This window comes from Xiphophorus couchianus, chromosome 10 (genome assembly GCF_001444195.1).
Source record: "Xiphophorus couchianus chromosome 10, X_couchianus-1.0, whole genome shotgun sequence".
NCBI classification, from domain to species: domain Eukaryota; kingdom Metazoa; phylum Chordata; class Actinopteri; order Cyprinodontiformes; family Poeciliidae; genus Xiphophorus; species Xiphophorus couchianus.
The window spans coordinates 6,624,592-6,646,133 of NC_040237.1; the positions used below are offsets into that span (position 1 = coordinate 6,624,592).

The following is a 21,542-nucleotide window of genomic DNA, read 5'->3' on the forward strand; positions in this document are numbered from 1 at the left end:
CATAAAGCCGGGTTCATACACAGTCTGGAAAGTCTGGAATTTGATTTCAGTATAGTCCTGATCAGAATAAGTGTGGTAAAATACAAGCTTATTGCCTATTCCATTGTCTCATAGTTGGCTTTACTCCCATCCTTCCTTCCTCGTGGTTCTTAGTTTTCTTCTTCCTCATCCCTTTTTTTTCCTTTCCTAATTTCTTTCTTATGAATTTCTTATTTTTTCTTTTCTTTCTGTCTTTCCTTCCTTCCTTCCTTTCTATCTCATTTTTCCAGGTTTTTTAATTAAAACCAGCCATGCTATATGAAATAATTTCATGGTGAAGCTTTTCTGATTTAATGAAAGGAAGGTAAAGACCTGAGAAGTCTAGAAAGTTGTGTCTGGAAATCCATAGAATTATCCAAGATCATACATTAAACCTTAAATCCAGTTTATTATTAAATTTCAATGTTAAATAAAACCAATAAAAAATTTAACTGAAATATCAGTCTACTGAAAGCATGTCCATATAGTCTGTGATATACTGTATGTATCCTGTACTCGTTCAAAGCATCAATGCCTCGATCATCGGCTGAAGAGTAAGTACTAAACAGAATCTACTTAGAACCGTCAAGATCATTTTATTTTCTTATTTTCTTTCTTACAATGTCTCTGGTTTAGGACTGGCTTAACACAAGGATTGTGACAATTGCCACACCTTGTGATATCTACAATCCCTAAATTATCAAGGACTTTACATTCTTCTCAGTTGTGTTATTTGGGTACCATTTTATACCTCACTTTTTTCTTCCACTTAACTTTCCATTAAGAAGCTGGCCACAGCCATCAGTAAACAGCTAGTTATTTTTGCTATATCCTGCTGCTTACTTTTCTGGTGGAGTTTGTCGGTGACCTCTGGATGGCTTTCAAGTCGGCATTCTTCCTCACGATTGCATAGCATAAGGTTTCTGTATTAAAAATATTTTTATTGGTCTTTTGGAAGAAAGAAAACAGAGTTTTTCTGTTCGATATGGGTGAATTCAAAGAAATAAATGTATGATACTTTTATTTATTCGTTGTGATTTGCCTATAGAAAAAATATTGACTGAATAGCTCCCCCACGTGGCAAATCTGCAAAATTTACAAAAGTACGTCTGAAGCTCAACAGGTTTGTTATTATTTCACAGGTTTGGAAACCCAGACAGTCATTGGTGGGAACATCCTCGACCTCGAGGTACATTCTCTACCTTCCACGTGTGAGTGATGTGGGAGAGATTATGACACGGACCCAAGCTGAGATAACTTTCAGTGGTCAGCATGAAGCGCACGTGTGATGTCACGTTGGGACCAAATTGCTCACCGGTGCGGACAGGCCGTCAACAAGTTGCCCTGCGAGCAACTTCACCAGCACAATTTCAGCACAGCTGGAACCATTGTTGGACCCCTTCGTCCTAAAAAGTTTATTTTGCGGAGAACTATTTCTGTGTCATGTCGATTGAAAGCATCTCCATAGAAGCAGATATTTTCTCGGAGAGCTGGGAAGAAAGTTCGTCATTTGGTTTTGGAGATGATCTGGAATTAAACCAGTTCGATGGGCTGCCCTTTTCCTCTCGGTACTACGAGTTACTGGAAAAGAGAAAGGCTCTTCCAGTGTGGAAGGTCAGGAGTAAGTTTGAAGATGCCCTAGAAAACAACCAGCTGGTTATTGTGTCTGGAGTAGCACAAACTGGCAGCAGTACGCAGGTAAGGCGTTTTACCTTTAAAAAGACACTGACAGATATCAGTGACTTTGTTTCTCATATCATATATCATATTCTTGAATCTCTTTAGATTGGGGCTCTATTGTTTTACCCCTTTATTTTAAAGGGCACTTTAACCTGCTTCACGGTGTAGACGGGTTCTTGTTAAGCGATTTTCTTATTCTTCTGGTCTGGCAGTAATGTGTCTTGGACATAAACAAAACAAAATATGGTGGTTCAGTTCATTCGTGGTTTAACAAAGGGGGCAATTAGAAATAGACAAATGGTTTTCATTTGGCCGCAAGGCATATTTTTCTACTGCGGCAATAATGAATTGATACTGACAACTTCCAAGTGGAGCATTCATCGAAAATGTTGGTATTCCAAGATGATTTTGATAGTTAGAATAAAATATATATTTTCCAGGTACGTTTCCATAAAATTTACATCTTAAGCTGCTGAAAGGGGGTTTATAAAGGCTAAGTTAATGGATGTTCTTCATAATGTTGTCCAGGAGAACATTCATAACCCAGTATGCCTGTTTTTTTCCCCCCAGTATAATTCTGTGTGCACCTTCACAGGGTTGCCAGATGCTCGATCCAAATTGGTTAGAAAAGAGTATTTCTTTTCCCCGTGATTTGATACCATCATAAAGCTTCAACTTCCCTTGTTTTTGTTAGCAAAATCTGCCCAGCTCAGCAGATGTTGTTGTCACAGAGAGCCTGCCCAATCTGCTTCCTGCCTGCTGGCTTGTCACTCTGTACAAAGAATTTCAGCTGCCTTGTTGGGGGGGACCTCCTGCTGCTAAGCCCCAATCCGCTAGAGCCGCCACATGCTGCCGAAGCAATTTCGCATCATGAACAATAATGCTATCGGATCTTCTGCCATTATTTGTTTAGCTCATGCAAGAGCTCTTAATGTAATCCTCAAAGCATGCTCTATACTTCAAAAAATGAAGTGATATGATTGGAAACACTGCAATGTTTATGGTGTGAACTTATTTTTGCTGAACATCTCCTTTCAGATTCCTCAATGGTGTGCAGAGTTCTGCCTGTCCGCCCAGTTTCAGCATGGCGTGGTTGTGTGTACACAGACTAACAAAAGGCAAGCTGTGGATCTTGCTCTGCACGTAGCAGATGAAATGGATGTGAACATCGGTCATGAGGTGGGCTACACCATCCCTCTGGAGACCCGTTCCTCCTCTGACACTGTACTCAGGTTTGTTGATGTTTATGGTGTTTAGTTTCCCAACAAACAGCATTAGTATAACAACTTGGTGCAATATTTTGCAATGTTGTTGCAAAAGTATCCGCTTCTTCACATTTAGTCATGTTACAGTCAAAAACCTCATTCATGTCAACGGCACTCCATGTGGTAGAACAACATAAAGTGTTAGAAGGCAAAGTTTTCAAAATTATTTTTTTCAAAGTCAAATTTAGAAACTGTAGCATATGTTTGTATTTATCCCCCTTTTCTCTAACATGCCTGAATAAAATCAACTTGTCCTCGACAGGAGGACATGTTGATTTTGTTGATCTTGTCTTGTGTGTAATATGACACAAAGCAAATTACGCATTGATCAATGCTGGATCTGCATTGATCCAGCAGTTTTATGAAGGAGTCAGAGGTTTGTTAGAGAACATAAGTGAACAAACAGAATCACAAAAATCAAGGGAAACACACAGAGTATTAAAACTGCGTGTCAAAATTTAAGATTAACAAAATCTTTATTTCTGCAGAAAAAGCAACTTTTCTTTAAACCAGTTTAAGATGAGACTTAACATCCACTTTAATGGACAACATTTAAATGTAGTGATAATATATGTTTAATTCGTCAGCCAGGTGTGTCAACATTTGTATTTTGAGACCCCATTCATCCAAGTTTTAACGTCTGAAGTCATGACCATTGTAAAAACAGCAATGGAAAGAAAAGAAAAACAAAAACTGTCAATCTTTAATCTTTCAGATATTGCACTGATGACATGTTGCTGAGAGAAATGATGTCGGACCCTTTTCTGGAACAATACGGAGTAATTATTATAGACCAGGCCCATGAAAGGACAGTCAGCACAGACATCCTGCTGGGTCTCCTCAAGAACGTCCTCCTGCAGAGGCCTGAGCTCAAGGTGGTGGTCCTCACCATGTCCGCTGTGGTGGACAGGCTCCTGGGTCACTACGGAAGCGTCCCACTCATCAAACTAGAGATCTCTGGTTCTCCTGAGGTGGTGTATACCAAAATGAACAACAAAGACTATTTTTACCTTGCACTTGCATTGCTTCAGGAGATCCACCTTACCAAAGAGATTGGAAATGTCATTGTGTTTTTGGCATCAGAGGAGGTAAGATGGTGCTTTTTATGTTAAGCCAAGAGCTGTTTGTTCAACCAAAAGTTGGTGCTTAAAATCTGTTTTAACAAGGGTTGAATGTAAATGTTTCTAAAAGGATGTCTGCAGAGCTTGGAGTATCATTCAGAGTGAGAGCCCCAGACTGGAAGAGGGACTGGACCAAATCACACCAATCGTTTTGTGCCCAAGCCAGCAAGGGTCCTCACCTTTACTGATCGAACAAGCAGGCACCACAAACTCCAAGAGGGTTTTTCTTTTGGCCCCTAAACAGGAGGCTGTGTGGTTGGCTGGGCAATCAGTCAACTTTGTAATTGACACAGGTGTCCAGAAAAAAATGGTAAAAGCATTACTTCTTCAAGAGATTTCAATAATGAATAATTATAGTGCTGATGGTACACTCTATATTTGTCAATCTTTTTCTGAAGATTTACAATCCAAGAGCAAGAGCTTTCTCTGAGGTGCTTCAACCCATCAGTCAGTGTCAAGCAGATGTGCGCAAACACCTGTGTTCATCAGCAGGTGGATCTTCCAGCTTAAATTCTGTAGTCAAGCTAAAGTTCTTCTGTTGTATGAATTCACATTTTTATCAAAATGTGCTTTGCTTTTATTAGGTAAATGTTTCCGACTGTATCCTGAAGCGAGTCTACCCACAGCCGAAATCTACCCACAGATCTTGGACTGTAACATTACACCAACTGTCCTCTACCTAAAGAGAATGGAGATAGCTGGTCTTGGGCAGTGTCACTTTATGGAAAGACCAGGTAAAGCATCCTACCAATCTGAATAAATTATGTGTAACATTTATATCTCTAAGTAACTGATTCTCACAAATAGCCTTTTCCTATTTTCCTAAAAGAGCACAGTAGAATTTGTTCTGGGTATCTGTTTGGGTTCATCCACCCATGGTTTAGCTGAGTCGAGAGCTCAGCAACCAACTATTGTCTGCGTTTTGCCCCAATTCCCAGTGTGAACAGAACAGATACAATGAGACCAGTACATTAACAGTTATGCAATATATCTAGTTTAGTGCAGCACCAAAATCAAGTAAAATGGAGGTAAAGGCCAAATAACCTAACGTGTACTGTAATGATGCCAACACCGCAACATGTACCATTTCAAATCTGAATCAATAGTTCTTAGACATACCCACTTGTTAGACTATGCCAAACTAATGTAAGATTAATAACATATCACCAATTTCACTTTGGCATAATAGATTTACACTATAGAGTAATGTCCTGTGTTGGACATCTGAGGAGGATGTGTGGTACACAAAGGAAAACAACCAGCTGGTTATTGTCCCAAACTAACAGGAGTATGCAGGTAAGATATTTAACTGGGACAGCGCCCCAAAAAATGTTTCATTAGAGGATCAACACACTGTGACTGACACACATATTACTGTATTTTACCGTGACATGGTTCCAAATATCTGCATATATAAGATCTGTGAAGTTGCCCTAAAAAAAACTTTTTTTAATAGAAATAAAATATGTATTTTTTATGTTTGTGTCTTTTGTGACAGATCCAGAAGGTCTCATGCAGGCCTTGGAGGAGCTGGACTACCTTGCAGCTTTAGATGATGATGGGAACTTGTCTGAAATTGGCATCATCATGTCTGAAATCCCCCTGGATCCTCAGATGGCAAAAGCTCTGTTAGCGTCCTGCGAGTTTGACTGCGTTAGTGAGATGCTGACAATCGCAGCCATGCTGTCGGGTATGCATAATCCACATGTTCAGCCTGAAAAAGTTTTGATTCATTTTAGGAGCTTCTGTCTGTCTTTGTGTTTCAGCACCAAGCTGCTTCCTGCAGCCAGCTGGCAGCATGACCCAAGAGGCATTCAAGTGTCAGAGAAAGTTCCAACATCCTGAGGGCGATCACTTCACACTCATAAATATCTACAATGCCTTCAAACAAAAACAAAAAGATCAATGTAAGTTGGACTGCTTTGAGTATAGAGTTCCATTTCTAAATTTGATGCAGTAAATTTTAAAACAACCCAATTTGACTGAAATTATGAAAAGTTTGGAAAAATGTTGGTAACTCACTTAAAAAAAACTGAAGGTTATTATATAATACCTTTATAGAGGGATGTGTCTATATATTAAATATTTAATCATATTTTAATGATTTCAGCTAATGAAAAACACAAGTTTTTTTTTTTGTTTTTCTTTTTTTAAGCAAAGTGGGAAAAATAAAGGTCAGTTATCTGAATGTTGTGTACTCAATTCTTTTTTTAAAATCGTTTTAGACTTGAATGTAAAAACTTGGTGCCAAGATTATTTTCTGGATCATTCCGCTCTGAACATCGCTGACACTATCAGATCAGAGCTGACTAGCACCCTGAACCGAATTGAGCTTCCCATTTCTGAACCGGCCTTTGGAACCAAGACAAACACTAAAGACATAAAAAGAGCCCTGCTGGCTGGATTCTTCATGCAGGTAAGAAATAAAAGCATATCAGTGTTATTTCTTTGTACTCCTCAGCTTTATTCATTTTTATATTTTTCTTTTCATTTGCGGAGATTGCTCGAGATGTGGATGGATCGGGGAATTATCTCATTCTGACGAACAACCATGTGGCCCAGTTGCACCCGTTCTCTGGCTACGGAGTTCAGTCACACAAACTCGGACTACCAGAATGGGTTGTCTTCAACGAATACGCCCTGGCTGAAAACAGCCTGAGAACAGTGTCGGAGATTTCCCCTCAAGTGTAAGTTTAGTTCAGTAGACATGTACATATGAGTTATAAGTAAGGGTTCTGACACTTTTTTTTTTGTTGCAATTTTCTAACTTGGGCGTTTGAGCACAAGACATTTACCTTGAACGTGCTTGTTAAGAAGTTGTATGAACATAGATAGGCACAAGTGCTTGTTTGTTGAACAAATATTGCAGCCCAGTTTTGAATCACTCTCATAGAATAAATGCAGATTCTTGGAAGCAAAGTTTTATTTTATTTCTTTAAAAATCCTAAAAATAAGTTTTTGGTAGTTGAATAATTGAAATTCCTGTTCATTCTAAATTTGAAGTCGTATAGAGACTGAAAAAGGAAGTAAAATAGCTGTTTTGAAGTTGTTTTTTAATTGCTCATTTACTCAAAAAGTCAAGATCAAAACACTGTTGGGTGAACTGTTTAAGTCAAAGATTTTCTAAAGTACTTGAAATAAATATTATTAAGAAAACCAATACATTTATTTAACATTTTCGGACTTGTTCTATAGAAACTTGTAGGATAAACATTTCCTTAATTATTCATACCTGGATATGACTTAGTTAAATTCAAACTATTTAAGACAGTGTAGGGACCCTTATAATTGCTCGTGTTTGCATTATAAAAAAATATATTTATCTTAAAATACCTACAGATTTTTTTCTTTGTGCTCTTTTATATGAACTCCATTTTTTGTAATGTATATTTTTAATTTGATTTTGTGTTTTAGGTTCAATGAAATGGCACCGATGTACTTCTTCTACAATCTGCCCCCTAGTGAAAGCAAAGACATACTGCAAGACATGTTGGACTCTGAGGAATCCAGACGTTGCACAAAGAAAGAAACCACAAACAGAAACAGTGACACTGACATAAGCTGTGCAGCTGGAACACAAACTGACAAATGTTTGATTCAGTGAGCTGAAGCATACGGGTTGCAGTTTTAAAACTGTAACCCATATACTTGTGTATAAATATTTTACACAAGTAAAACATTTGTAGCAGAATCTACAGGGGTTGTTTGTAGCCTGAAGGCTTTTGTAAACACTTCATGGAATACCAAAGAGCCGACATATTGAAAACTGTATCAGTAATAAGTTCCAGTATGTAGATTTGTTACTTTTCCCAAGATATATCCCAGAGAACTCTGTGTAAAACAACTAAGTATCCCAAAAGTTATTTCAGATTCATAAGCCGTTATATTTTTGTCTAGATCAGCAAAAATTGAAACGGAAAGACAAGAATGAGCTCTTAATATTTCAGAGGGTTTTTTCTTGCAAGATGTAATCAAGAAGCTTTGTTAAAAACTGTTGAAGTGGACAAAACAGGATTTCAATATGAAAAGGATACATTTACTTCATTTGACTTAATTACAAGTTATGTGTAGTCTTAAAAGTTATTGTACAGTATATTTATTCAGACAAATTAAACAGTCTTTTAATTTCTGATCCCTTGTACTTATTTAGCCACAAAAGCTCTTTTTAGAATAAGGAAGCCACCAATAGTAGCTGAAGTTTTAAACAGCCTTTTTGCATAATCTCCAGATTGTCTGAGTCTTGGCTCACACAGTCAGGAATTCCTTTAGTTTTTCCATTACAGCAGGCATTCTGTCCATAGGTATCACCATCACCGTCCTGAAAGGCTTCATGGGAACGTCGTCAAACGACCACCTGCCACTTAGACAGGAATCTGCATCCTCTTGGACTGAGTAGTGGAACTTTATGATGGCTTGCTGTAAAACAAAAGCTAAGAATCAGCTGAAGGCAGAGTCGATGAATTTGGATTTTATTTAAAGATTTGGTAATTCAGTAAAATATTTTGGGGGGTTTAATTCTTTTATGATTTACAGCTCATGAAAACCCAAGATCTGTTTCTCACAAATGAAAATCTTACGTAAGCCCAATAAAAAACCATTTTAATACACAGTCTGAGAAGTACATCCATGGATCACTGAGCAATAGTTCATTCTTGGTCCTTCTTTGCCTGGCTATGACACGAAAGAGGAAATATGGCTTCCACATCCTGGAGGACGTGGTGGCTCTTGGAGCATCGACTCCAGTCTACACCTTCAGAATCTCCCTCCAACACATGAATGAGGTTTTGCTACACAATTATGTCAAAGCTGCACCTGTCCATGTTACTTGTGCACCTTCCACCACACTTTGTCCTTCCACTCAACTTTCCATTAACCTTAGATGCAGCACTCTTTGAACAACCTTATTTAGCAATGACCTTTTATGGCTTATCCTAACAAGTCTACCTTCTTCCCCACACTAATGTAGGCAGTAACATTTGCCTTTTTGCTCCTACTTACATTTAATGACAAACTGCATTTTTGGTTTTCATCAGCTGTGAGTTATAATCTAACAGGAATAAACAGTTCAAATATATCATGTCACTCTGCAATCTATTCTACTTTCACATTTTGAATAAAACTACTAAAATGAACTAATTATTTCTGATTTATCGGGATCTGTAGATCCAATCTGGTTTAAATCTTCCACAGCTTGTATGATTTTTGACTGTACCTCATGAAAGAATTCCTCCTCTGCATTGACAAACATGTACTCCTCTTTTGGAGCTTCTCCTCTGGCAGGGATGCTCTTGGTTGCCTCTTTGCAGGTCTTGCTGATCATCAGGCAGTAGTGACACCTCCCGCTGGGTTTGTTTGTCCTCTGGGCTTCTGCCATTTCTTCCCTGAAAGTCAAAGTCAATTTTCTTTCAACATCCCGGATTAGCCGATGTAAATTATTTGAGCCAGGAAGTGATGAGAAGTAAAACTGAGGACCCACTGTAGCTGTTTATGGAGAGGAAGGGCAATTTGTGGAGGTACGTTGATGAAGCGCTCGCTCAGCAGCAGACCCACAGGTTTGCTTGTGTCGCTGAAGATCTTCTCGAGCTGTTCTGTTACGCTGTGAGGAGCATTCTTCTCACACTGGCCCACTATCAGCTCCTTGACATCCTCCACACACTGCACACCCTACAAAAAAAATATATATACATATAATAATAATGATTATCCCTTACATTTAAAGATTTCAAACCATTTTTAATTCCCAATTTGCATCTTTCCCACACAAATTACACAAATTTAAAACCCATTTAAAGCATAAATGAAGATGATTAATAGACAATATTTCTACACAGATCACACTTTAAATATGGTGGGAAATATGAAAGAAAAGAGAGCAGAGAATCGGATGGATGATTCGACTGAATGGTTGGTTTCATTTGTTGGGTGATTATTTGACAGAAAATAAAACTGATTGGCTAAACAACACGTGCATGTACAGACGAAGGATGCATGACTGGATTGTTGCACAGATGAATGATTGATTTTAGCACCGGACAATCACTCAGGGTTGTATATGTCTGCAATGTTACCTTTCTCTCTGTCAGGTTGAGCATACTGATGAACCCAAACACTTCATCTGGATCATCGTCATCACTGTCCTCTGGCACTTCAGCTTGCTGCAGCCAAACGAAGGGACAAAGTTAACAGAAAGCAAGGCAAAGCAAGTCAGATTAAAAAGCATGTAATGTAATGATAGACCCACCTTGATGACACTTCCAACGTGATTCTGCTGGATAATAATGTCAGTCATCTCTGATACGTCTACATGAGCCTTCAGGAAGAGCTGTGGCCAATGATAGCAGAAGCAACATCAATAACAGTCCTTTGAACTTATTTTTCACATAAGTTTACGGTTTCTTACCTGCTTTAACAGCTTCTTAACGCCGTTGAAATCATTGGATGAAATAGCGTGTGCCTCAAAATCCACCAAAACCTCCTGAAACAAAAAGTGGAAAATATGAAAATTACAGACCGACAGCATCAGGTAATAGCCAAAAGCTCACGTGTTTAATCTACGAAGTAAACACACAAACGTAAGCGTGTGAAGCAAATTTCGCTAAACTACCGGATAGCAAAGCAACAAAAAGTAAAAAGTTAAATAAGGTTCTTGTGCAGACCTCGTAAATAAACGGAAGATTTCAGCTAACAGGCTAAGGAGGCCATTTAGGTACTTAATGAGTTATTTGTTGTTTCACCTCATTAATTTCTTCATCGCTGACATCCTCCGCAGATTCGTCATCATCCTCGGGGTTCTCATCCGAGCTGTTCTCACTTTCTTCGGGATTTTCACCCAAGCCAACTGCTCTCCTCTTAGCCGAAGAAGCCATGCTTGTAAACGTGAAACACGTTTATTTTTAGGTGGGCGGGGAAAGGGTTAAAGTTCAGGATATAGAAATAGAAAAGTAGAAGCCGCTATGATCCCTACAAAAGGATACGTCAACTCTCGCATCCGTAGTTTTTGTTTTTTTACGTGTTTTTCTTAAAAGTGCCACTTGCAATATGGCAGCAGGTCGACGTGCGAAACAAACTCGTAGCTCTTGTACTCAGCTTCTATGCTCTTCGGCATCTGCGGTTCAGCAAGAGCGATGCAGAAGCTAAAGCACTGAGGCCGCCATTTTGGCTCTAAACGTACAAAGGGTTGTCGCTCTCTGCTGAACAGGGGAGCCGCAATGTCGGCTTGACTGCAAGCAGGAAATGGAAGTAACTATTTTCCCTAACCGGGGAAATCACCGTTTAGACGCTAACAAAACCATCTATACCGGGAAAAACATAAACGTATTTAACGCACGGTAACAATTTTTTCATCTGGTGTTTGAACTGCTTTTGCATACATCATTTACATTAAAAAATTGCAATACGTCATCTTGAACACCCATTCCTGACCATACATGAAAACGTCTGTATGGATAGCTGAAGGTACGTTATATCTTGATTTTAATCAAAAAGACGAAACCTTTTCTGGTTTGTCTATTTTTAACTATTCGGTATGAATATCATCTTAGCGCTTTAGATGCTAAAAACTTAATTGCTATGTAGCATCTGGAATAACTAATAGCTTGCAGTATATTCTCTTAGCTATAGCCAATTTCTCACCAATTGTAAACAATAACAAACAGGCTGCAGAACACTCAGCGTATTCCAAAAATATCACTGTGTGTTTAACTTTATAGTACTTTGTAATTTCTGTTTGCTGTTAGTGAATATTGCCAGTACTTGCTATTGCTAACCAGCACATTAAGGGTGAGTCAGTAGCGTTATCAGTATGTGACAGTTTTAGGGAGTGACTGAGTTATAAGAGCCTCCACACCCACTGTCAGTAGTCGTTTTTCAACTTTGAGTTTCTGTATTCCGTTGCCCTTTCAACAAAAGAACTTAAAATCTTACTTTTTTCGCATTCTTAGTTATTTAGTGTTTCTTTGACAGGATGCGTGTATTATTACTTAAAGAGCCGAGAGATGAGGAATCTGGACCTGATCCCTACTTGAAGGTAGAAGCACACTTATCCAAATCCAGAAGAAACAGTACTAATGTGATTGATGAAATGGTTTTTATGTGTCATTTTCTGCATCTAAAGGAATTGGAATCGCATGGACACAAAGCAGCACTCATCCCTGTGTTGTCTTTTAAGTTTGTCTCATTAAACACCTTTTCTGATAAGGTATGTTTCATTACAAAGGAATAAACATCTCCATCATGCATACACAGGAATACATTGATGTTTCCAACCCCTGGAACAAAAGTGTTAAACAATTTAGAAATTGTAATCTGTGCTTATGCTGTATCAGCATAATCCCACACTGAAAATGCAATCTTGAATATGATTACTATGTTAGAAATAAGCTTTATCATAAATTCATAAAAGAAACATGGGTTTTAACAGGTTTTTAAAATAGAATGTATTGCTTTTGTTAGCTTTTCCAGCCAGAGAAACACAGTGGCCTGATCTTTACCAGTCCCAGAGCAGTGGAGGCTGTGAAGATGTGCTTAGACATGGGAGGAAGGAGAGAAGGTGAATTTATCCCATAAAATAAGCACATGCTTTAAGCATTAGGAGATATTTGTGTTGTGCTTTTCTGAAAGTTAAATTTTACATTATGATTGGTTAAAACATGTCTTCTTTATCCAGAATGGAACAAATCCATAAAAGACAAGTGGAACTCAAAATCCATATATGTGGTCGGGAAGGCAACTGGAGCATTAGGTAAGTTGTTGAGCACAATTTTCTTGTGCTCAAGAAAATTGTTTAGGAATGTTCCTAAACATTCCTAGTGGATAGTGTACCTTATAAACTATTTATATCTGAGTGTGACACACACCTGGTGCTTGCAGACATGTGTGAAGAGGTTTGAGTACGATCAGCCAGTTGTTAGACACAAGTGACAGATTGCTGTGACGTACAGAAGCCCAATTTGGTCTTCAGATAACAAGCAGGTGGAAAACTTCCCAATGTTTGCTTAACTTCTCCATTGTCTATCTTTAAAAAGACTGAATTTACTTTCTTTGACACATACACCGTTTTTATTTTTGCAGTAATATGTAAAATGGAACGTTTTATCCTTGTTTGCTTGAAATTAAATTTTTACTGTTTTATAATTTGTGGTTACTTGTGTGAAGCTGCAGGTGTTTTGCGTGTTCAGCTAAACATGTGGATTGAGATGTAGCACTGTCTTACAGCTGATCAGAATATTCTCAATTCAATTCACTGTGTCTTGCAATAGTAGTAGTTTCCACATTGTGTCTCATAACAATATAAAACTTGAATATTTTATTGGGATTTTTTTGTGACATTTGAAAACTAAGCCTGATTTTACTTTGACTCCACAATTTTAAACTACTTTGTGTTGGTGTGTGATATAAAATCCCTATAAAATATATCTTAATTTTTTTTGTTGGTTGGTTTTAACATGCCTAAATTGGCTAAATACTTTGGCTGGAGATTGTGTACAAATCAGCACAACGTCTTCACTTATTCCTTACCTCTTTCTAATTTTTTCACAAACTCTTCTCATGATCTCTCAAGCGGGCCTGCTAAGTATCCTTGCAGACTGTTTGAAGGTTTTCAAGTGATATTTTTGCTCTGGAGGAGACAAATTTTTATTATATAATACTGCTTGTGACGTCCGTCAAAATATGATTTTGTGTCATTTCAATGTTTGCAAAAATAATGTCTACTTGTACAGCTGTAAGCATATTGCTAAAGGGCACACATTAGTCAAATTGTTTGATTTAACTTATAAGCAATGCAAAACATGACAGATAAACAGACATAAATCAGTATTTTAACACAATCATTCTATTATCAAAAAAATTGTTACATGAAAACTCGACATAAAGAAGATGATCAGCATAAGGTTTGTGTTAATCTTTGTTCTGTTTGCGCTTTGCTCTGTGCAGTTCAAAGTCTGGGTCTGAAGCCCCTGGGAGAGGACACAGGGACAGCTGATGTCCTATCACGTCTTATTATTGAAAGTATGACGTGATCTGTACTGTTCTCTCACACTTATTAGGCAAATTTAAAATTTCTATTAAGCATTATGACGTGATTCTTCTTTCTGTCTTAGGAGAGGACACCAATATCCCACCGCTTTTTTTCCCCTGTGGCTCAATTAAAAGAGAAGTCTTGCCCATGGCTTTAAGGGAAAATGGTAAGCATTTTCTTCTATTTATAGACAATTAAAACTTAAGTCCATAAATGCCCTCTGGGGTTATGCTAATTAATGAGATAATAACTGCAGTACCTTTGTCACTGTGGGGATTTATTTCTTTGTTTCCAGGAGTTCCCTTAGAGACTCTGACTGTCTATCAAACGGCTGAACATCCAGATCTTGAGAAAAATCTGAAAAACTACTTCACAGAGCAGGTGAAACCAAACTTCTTCTGTATTTTCAAGTTAAAAAAAGCTGTTTGATATATTATAAATAGTAACTTACTTATCTACTCACAGGGAACTCCAGCAAGTATAGCTTTCTTCAGTCCATCCGGGGTGAAGTTTTGCCTGGAAGTAGTGCGAAGGCTGTCGGGTGAACAACTCAATGAAATAAAGGTATAGATTCTTTATAATTGCTCACAAGAAGATATGAATTGTTCACTGGTTCTTTTTTTCTAAAGGATTCCAAGTCAGAAAATACTACACTCATACTTACTTCTTATATTCATAATTACTTGCTTGCGGAAGTCTTCTATGCTTTTTCACATATTGCCACATTTCCACCACAGCGTTGTTTATTAGAATTTTATGTGACATGCCAACACAAAGTCGTGCAAAATTTTAAAGTAAAAGTGTATTTTCAAATAAGAAGTGGGGTGCGCATTTGTATTCAGCCCCTTTTATTCTAGTATCAAGAGAGTTCACCTGAATGTTGTATGTCCCAGTATAAATGCCCACATGTATTATCTGTTTTAGTTCATTTTAAATATCTCTTTTATCATAAGAAATGTAGTCCTGTGGTTCTAAATAAAACTCTAGATTTGCAAAACAAGTAGAGACATTTCTCAAATGCCTTGCAAAATGTGATTTTATAAAGTATTGATTAAGGATTGCTGAATACAAATACATGCCTGAATCCAAATATTTGTGTCTGACTCAATTTGTCTGTAGTTTGCCGCCATCGGGGCGACTACACAAGATGCTATGACAGCAGAAGGCCTTTGTGTGAGCTGCACAGCTGAAAAGCCAACGGCAGAGCATTTGGCAGCAGCAATAGCCACGGCTCTACAGTGATCATCCTGAGGCATCTACTCTTTAATCCGACCAATCTATCTGTTGTCTGTCTGGTTCAACATTATATAAAAATGTCAAATCATGTTTAGTATTTTGCTGCTCATGTCACCATTGCTGGACTTAAAATTTGCACTGAAAAAATGTTTGTGTCATGAAGGTCAAGGAACTTTATTTTATTTCAAACCTGTTAGTGTAAGATTAGTTTTTCAAATAAAGCTTGATTAATGTGATTAAAAATCCAAATGGCAAACTGTGTTTTGTTGAAAACAGGTGATGGTGACAAAGGTTCTTTACATCGTTTGTTGTTCACATGAAAGTGAGATCGTAACCCAGTCCACAGGTTAGTGAATGTTTATCTAAACAATTGGAGCATGAATAACACATCCAGTTGTATTCACTGAGGAGAAGTTTACTTTTCACACACAACTAAGGAAAGTGGCTAAAAGTGGGTGTGTAGAAACTCAGGACTTGCTTATAAAGCAGTGCTGCTCTGTGCTTGGACTACTTAGTTCCTCCACAAAGGTCAAAGAGTCAACTGGAAACACGATGCTGACTGTTATCCAGCTGATGCTTTTAGTTTTTCTGACAAACCCAAATCATGGTGAGAAACTTTTCCACAACCGGGATCATTCCGACATGCATATTCCTAAATCTCACCGAGCTCCTGTCATAACAGATGAATATGAAGCGGAGGTAATTATTGAAATTTTATTTTTCCAGTTATACTGACTATTTAATGAAACTTAAGTAGAAAAAAACATGTAAGCTAACCTTAGTGAAATTTGCTGATGTGCTCATGGTACGTGTATTACGCTAACATTGGTGATATGCCAATATTAACATACTTAAGGGCTCTTTCCATATAAAAATTACAAGTAGCAAAAGTCGCAGCCTTAGAATTGTGAAAACACTTCTTGGTTTGATATTTAAATGGCTCCGGACAACAAAAAATAATTGGAAAAAATTTCAGCAGGAGGATCTCAATATGCTCCATAGTATTTTTACAATAATTGTCTTGTGGATATCCTTTTAGTTATTTCTTTCTAGGTATGGATTTATCAAACCACCCCAGCAGGAGGAGATCCAGATGAAACAAACTGACATTTCCTTCAGTGATGACTTCTTGGATGACTTTCAAACGGCAATCCAAGAGGGAACCTCAGTGCCTCTTTCAAGGGACATACCTGAAACTAGTTATGGCGAGGTCCACAAAAGTGAATCTGAGAGTCAAGCATTTGTTTCAGCCCTTAAGGAGTTTCAAATGGTGTCTGGACTGCCTGTTACAGGAGTGTTTGATGATGCCACCAAGGATGCGATGAACAAACCAAGGTGTGGGGTTCCTGACAAGGAGATAGTCCCAAATCCCCACGTTGTAACCGAGAGCATCGGTGACTTGGAGTTGGAAAACAGTTGGAATGAAACTTTCAATGAGATTGACAGTAACAACACAGAAAACAGCATAATTGGCAGCTCGTCAAACTCTTCTGAAGATGACATATTAAATTTTAACGATACAGAAAGCCTCCTGACCATTTCAAATGATACACACAAAAACAATAGTTTGGGTAATCCAACCGGAAACAGCAGCTGGACCTCAAGCCAGAGTCAACCTTTGCAGAACGGAAAGCTTCACCTTGCTGATCTCATGTCAAAAAAAAGGCGAAAACGGGATTTGACAGAATCTGGGTACATGGCGTTTTCTAAGGATGTTCTGAGGTGGCGGTTAATTGGAGAAGGTTACAGCAGCCAGCTGACCATTGATGAGCAGAGATACATCTTCAGGTTGGCCTTCAGAATGTGGAGTGAGGTGTCTCCACTGGAATTTGTTGAAGATACCTGGTCACCATTGGAAGATGTTGATATCAAGCTGGGCTTTGGCACAGGTGGGCATTAGTCAGTATGTCATATACTCACTTTGTCATAATGTATTGTGTATAATTTACTGGGTTTTAGTAATGTCCGTCACTCTGTAGTGAACTTTTGAGCAAGAGTGTTTTACAGCCACAAATTTAAATGTATTTAATCAAAATTGTGACTAACTTAAAGTAGCAGATAATTGAGAAATGTAGGGAAGGCTAAAAACATTTTCCGGTCAGATGAAACCAAAATGGATGTTTCTAGCCAATATGCAAAAGGTGATGTGAAAATATACTCTGCTGCAAGAAAATAGTTCACATCAAAGCATATTTACGTGTTAGGATGACTCATTCAAAGTCCAGACCTAAATCTAACCGAGTGGCAAGATTTTAAAACGCTGAGATGGTCTTTATCCAAACTGATTAACTTCAGCTGTTTGGCAAGTGTTTCAGTCTGTAGATGTGAAAAAACCAAAGGACTTGCAGATATGCTCACAGCAAAAAGTATTTGTCAAGTCTAGAATATGCTTTATCAGTAAACGAGTATGAAAATAGGTAAACTGAGGATGAAAAAAAAAGAATTTCTGGGAAATAAATGTATTATTTTACATTAATAAATACTTAAAGGAATCAATTCTTTGTCTTTAAATTGCCACAATGTACTTTAGATTTTGTCAGTGATAAAACAGGTTGTTGGGGTTTTTTTTGTGATAGTGGTTTTTACAGATTAGAAATTGTATTTTAAAAATCCTTTTGTTTATTGTAGAATAATTCAGTCAAATTAACTACTGCAGATTTTAAAATAATGCTGACAAAGTTGACACGAATTAATCAAATAGCTCTTGCCTAATTGAAAATCATGTTTTAGTTTTTGAAAATCATTTTTTAGTTTTTGGATTATTGTATAATTTATAGAAATGATAAAGAGTAAAAGCTTACTGGAAAGTCTGGAATCTTATGTAAACTGTAGATAAAACTAACAAATCTAAGTCTAAAAAATGTGTAGTAATTGCAATTAAAAAAATAAGATTCATTTTGACTTTTCTTTATCTTTTTCTTCACATTTCCCTTCTTCACAGGAAGACATCTGGGATGTAATCAAAAGTTTGATGGCACTGGTCAGGAATTTGCCCACGCGTGGTTCCTGGGAGATATCCATTTTGATGATGATGAGCATTTCACTGGTCCCAGTTCTCACACTGGTATAAGCCTCCTTAAAGTAAGTAAGCATGCTGACTATAGCCAATTACTGGAAAATCAAGAAGGTGACTGACTGCCCCCTTCATATTCTTTCTCTTAGGTAGCAGTTCATGAGATCGGCCATGTTTTGGGGCTGCCTCATATCTACAGGCCTGGATCCATAATGCAGCCCAGCTATCTGCCTTATGAATCCAGCTTTGAGATGGACTGGATGGACAGGAAAGCTATTCAGCATCTATATGGTGCTCTAATATTAACACTTCTTGGACACACTCAACTAAAATTCCCAAGAGATTCAGCTTGGGATAGAGATATATAATAATTATATGAGATTATTCTTGTAATTGCTGCCTATTTCTCTTCACGTTTGACCCCAGGTGGCTGTAAAGGCCGGTTCAGCACTGTGTTTGACTGGATCAGGAAAGAGAAGACGCCCTACGGGGACATAAGGATCCGCTTCAACACATACTTCATGAGAGATGGCTGGTACTGGCTGTACGAGAACAGAAACAACAGGACACGATACGGGGACCCAGTCGCACTGCAAATTGGCTGGCATGGGATTCCCAGTGATGGAGTAGATGCATACGTACACGTGTGGTCCACAAAAAGAGAGGCTGTTTATTTCTTTAGAGGTAGAGAAAGTATTTCATTTCCACTGTTTTCTAAAAGTGACACATTTGAGGGAAGTTTGTGTGACAGCCTGTCACTGTCGAAGGTCTGCAGTTCTGGAGATACGATAATGAGAACGACCGGGTGTTTAGACACGACTCTGAGGGTCGCCGGTATCCGAGGCTAATTTCTGAGGGCTTCCCAGGGATTCCCAGTCCTATTGACTCAGCCTTTTATGACAGGAGAGACTCCCGCATCTACTTCTTCAGAAGAACTCAAGTAAGAAACATATTCTTGGATTTATTTGAGTGAGTCTAAGTAAAAATGTGTGTCTCACTTATTATACTAATTTCTTTCAGTAGAAAGAAATTAATTCAATAAATTAAGTATAATTTATTGCTGGTCTGTTTCATAAAATACATTAAAATTTAAGCCTACTGAAAAATATGTTCTAAACAAACATGCCACATCTGCGCTAAACCTCTTTGCTCAACAGGAAACTGAATGAAGCATGTGCATATATGCAGATAACTAAGTGCAGTTTAATTATTTAACCTTGGCAGTAAAAGTCAAAGCAAGGGGAGAACAGATTATTAAATGACATCACCCAATCATTTAAATCTTTAACAATACAACAGCTGGTAGTTAGAACGGAAAATCATATCTTGTAAAGAGCACAGGCTAATTGTTTTTTTTAGCGTCCTTTGGGAACGTATTCAAGCAGAAAAAAGTCCTACACTTTCTCTGTTATTTGTAATTAGTCAGATCTCTGTTTGCGAAATGATTTAACTCTCCGTCTGAACAGGTGTATGCATTCAGCGTGGAAACAAACAGCTTGGCGAGTGGCTTCCCCAAACACATCCGAGATGTTTTTCCTCCAGTGGAGAGCGGAGACCATCCAGATGGCAGCATCGACGCTGCCTACTTCTCCTACTCCCACAATGCCCTCTTTCTACTCAAGGGTACGCGCTTCTGGCGAGTGGTGGGCAGCCTCGAACGCTGGCGCCGGCCCTTTCTGCCGCGAAATGGCTTGATGCCACACAAGGAGGTGGATCAGCAGTGGTTCGACATCTGCGACGTTCATCTCACCTCGCTCAAAGTAAGCCGCTGATGGGGGGCTGCAGCAGAGATAAAACACACCACTCATGTTTACAGATGTATTCTGCTGCTTTACCTTCAGGGATGTTATTTTTTTGTGTGTGTGATGTCGGCTGTGTAATCTTTTCAAAAAGACAAAAACAACTCTGTTGGCATGTTTTCACACAAGTGTGCTGAAATGTATAGAACAGCTGCTGTTAGCTTCTCTTTTATTCATTAGAGATGCAGATAGATTTACAAAAGATGCCATTAGTTCAAATGTCTAGAGTGTTGACCTGAATAAATGTGTAGCGTATTTACTTATTCTTTTGAGTTTTATTTTAAGCGATTTGAAGCAAAGCTGGTCAAAGTTGTTGCCTTCAATATTTATGAGCCTTTTTCCAAAAGAAATTAAAGATCAAACTTTTTTTTTCATTACATAAGAATAATGTATTTTTCAGTAGGAACACAGAAGACATGAAGTAAACATTTGGTTGTTAATTAGTGATTCCCCTTCAGCAAGTAAACAGCTTGGTAATTAGTCCCAGTTTTTGTTTGGGGCTAATTTTTTCTGTAAAGTTTTTTAATTTATTTTAGTGACTGTGAGAAATATGAGAGATTTGAAGGGACTTTAGATGCCTTTTCTATTGTAACTACCAGGTTAGGTGAAGCTACATGTTAATACGCAACATAATCAGGATGAATCCTGTCTTTTCAGGTGGTGAGCTCTCTGTCATGAACCTGGGGTGTTAGTAGTTTGATTGTTTTGTTTCTTTATATCTCTTTAAGTCTTGCCTTATTCTGTTCAATCCCTTTTATTTATAGTTGTTCAAAAGGTCTTGGCATACAAATTCATTCCTTTGTATGTAGTTTATTTTTGCTTTTTGTTCTTTGTGGATTTGGATTTTGTGTTCTTGGATCAGTGTTGGCCCTCTGACTTGTTTCTTTGAGTCTTTGTTGAGCTCTAGTGTTAATTGTTCTTCTTCCTTCAGTCTACATGTTTGCCTTCTCTCCCAGCTGCACCGTTAGTAATCACCCACCTGCCTCTTGTCAACAATCACACTCCTCAGTATTTAAGCTCCTGAATGTTCATTGTTTATCACTGGATCCTTCTGTCATATCTTGATGTCCTTCTAGGTTCCTTGGATCTGACTGTAAATCTACAGAGTAGTTTGTTGTTTATCATTAAAAGAATGCTGTTTATGCCGTTATCAATCTCTGTGGTTGGGTCCTTTACTAACCTGAACATGGTGTTTGCGTGAGACTTTGTCCTGAACAGCAGCCCAGGATGGTCACCTTGGGATAAATACTCAATAGGTGATGTTTAGACCAAAAGAATGAAAATGGCAACCACATTTTCCTGAGGAAATTAAATTGGATGCAACTTTAAACTATTTTTAACTTATCTTACAACATTTAATTAATGCAGATATGTCAAGGTGCTTTCCATCAC

General features: G+C 38.0%; 4 protein-coding genes across 7 annotated transcripts; 3 read left to right on the plus strand and 1 right to left on the minus strand.

The window, feature by feature from the left end:
• The first annotated feature begins 281 nt into the window (after positions 1–281).
• On the plus strand, positions 282–8,209 carry dhx32a (DEAH (Asp-Glu-Ala-His) box polypeptide 32a). The gene is made up of 11 exons (XM_028029513.1): positions 282–1,716; positions 2,737–2,930; positions 3,679–4,051; positions 4,155–4,394; positions 4,483–4,576; positions 4,669–4,818; positions 5,583–5,774; positions 5,851–5,991; positions 6,310–6,500; positions 6,584–6,771; positions 7,499–8,209. The coding sequence occupies exons 1-11, from the start codon at positions 1,462–1,464 to the stop codon at positions 7,686–7,688; spliced, it is 2,208 nt and encodes a 735-aa protein (XP_027885314.1). The 5' UTR covers positions 282–1,461; the 3' UTR covers positions 7,689–8,209.
• On the minus strand, positions 8,043–11,098 carry bccip (BRCA2 and CDKN1A interacting protein). Its single transcript, XM_028029514.1, has 7 exons — positions 10,819–11,098; positions 10,485–10,559; positions 10,326–10,406; positions 10,153–10,239; positions 9,561–9,748; positions 9,297–9,465; positions 8,043–8,500 (listed from the first exon to the last, which is right to left on the minus strand). The coding sequence occupies exons 1-7, from the start codon at positions 10,948–10,950 to the stop codon at positions 8,330–8,332; spliced, it is 903 nt and encodes a 300-aa protein (XP_027885315.1). The 5' UTR covers positions 10,951–11,098; the 3' UTR covers positions 8,043–8,329.
• A 236-nt stretch (positions 11,099–11,334) lies between these two features.
• Positions 11,335–15,581, plus strand: uros (uroporphyrinogen III synthase). 4 transcript variants are annotated; one of them, XM_028029516.1, is made up of 10 exons: positions 11,335–11,539; positions 12,047–12,110; positions 12,198–12,281; positions 12,536–12,632; positions 12,750–12,824; positions 14,018–14,092; positions 14,185–14,268; positions 14,398–14,483; positions 14,568–14,666; positions 15,222–15,581. In XM_028029516.1, the coding sequence occupies exons 2-10, from the start codon at positions 12,048–12,050 to the stop codon at positions 15,342–15,344; spliced, it is 786 nt and encodes a 261-aa protein (XP_027885317.1). In that variant the 5' UTR covers positions 11,335–11,539; position 12,047; the 3' UTR covers positions 15,345–15,581. The 4 variants fall into 4 exon arrangements, with proteins under 4 accessions (XP_027885317.1, XP_027885316.1, XP_027885318.1 ...); XM_028029515.1 differs by having other exon boundaries at positions 11,360–11,539; positions 12,025–12,110; XM_028029517.1 differs by lacking the exon at positions 11,335–11,539 and adding an exon at positions 11,566–11,584.
• Positions 15,582–15,676: 95 nt separating this feature from the next.
• mmp21 (matrix metallopeptidase 21) lies at positions 15,677–21,304 on the plus strand. The gene is made up of 7 exons (XM_028029519.1): positions 15,677–16,037; positions 16,378–17,227; positions 18,280–18,419; positions 18,501–18,642; positions 18,778–19,035; positions 19,119–19,291; positions 19,818–21,304. The coding sequence occupies exons 1-7, from the start codon at positions 15,891–15,893 to the stop codon at positions 20,121–20,123; spliced, it is 2,016 nt and encodes a 671-aa protein (XP_027885320.1). The 5' UTR covers positions 15,677–15,890; the 3' UTR covers positions 20,124–21,304.
• The last annotated feature ends 238 nt before the right edge of the window (positions 21,305–21,542 follow it).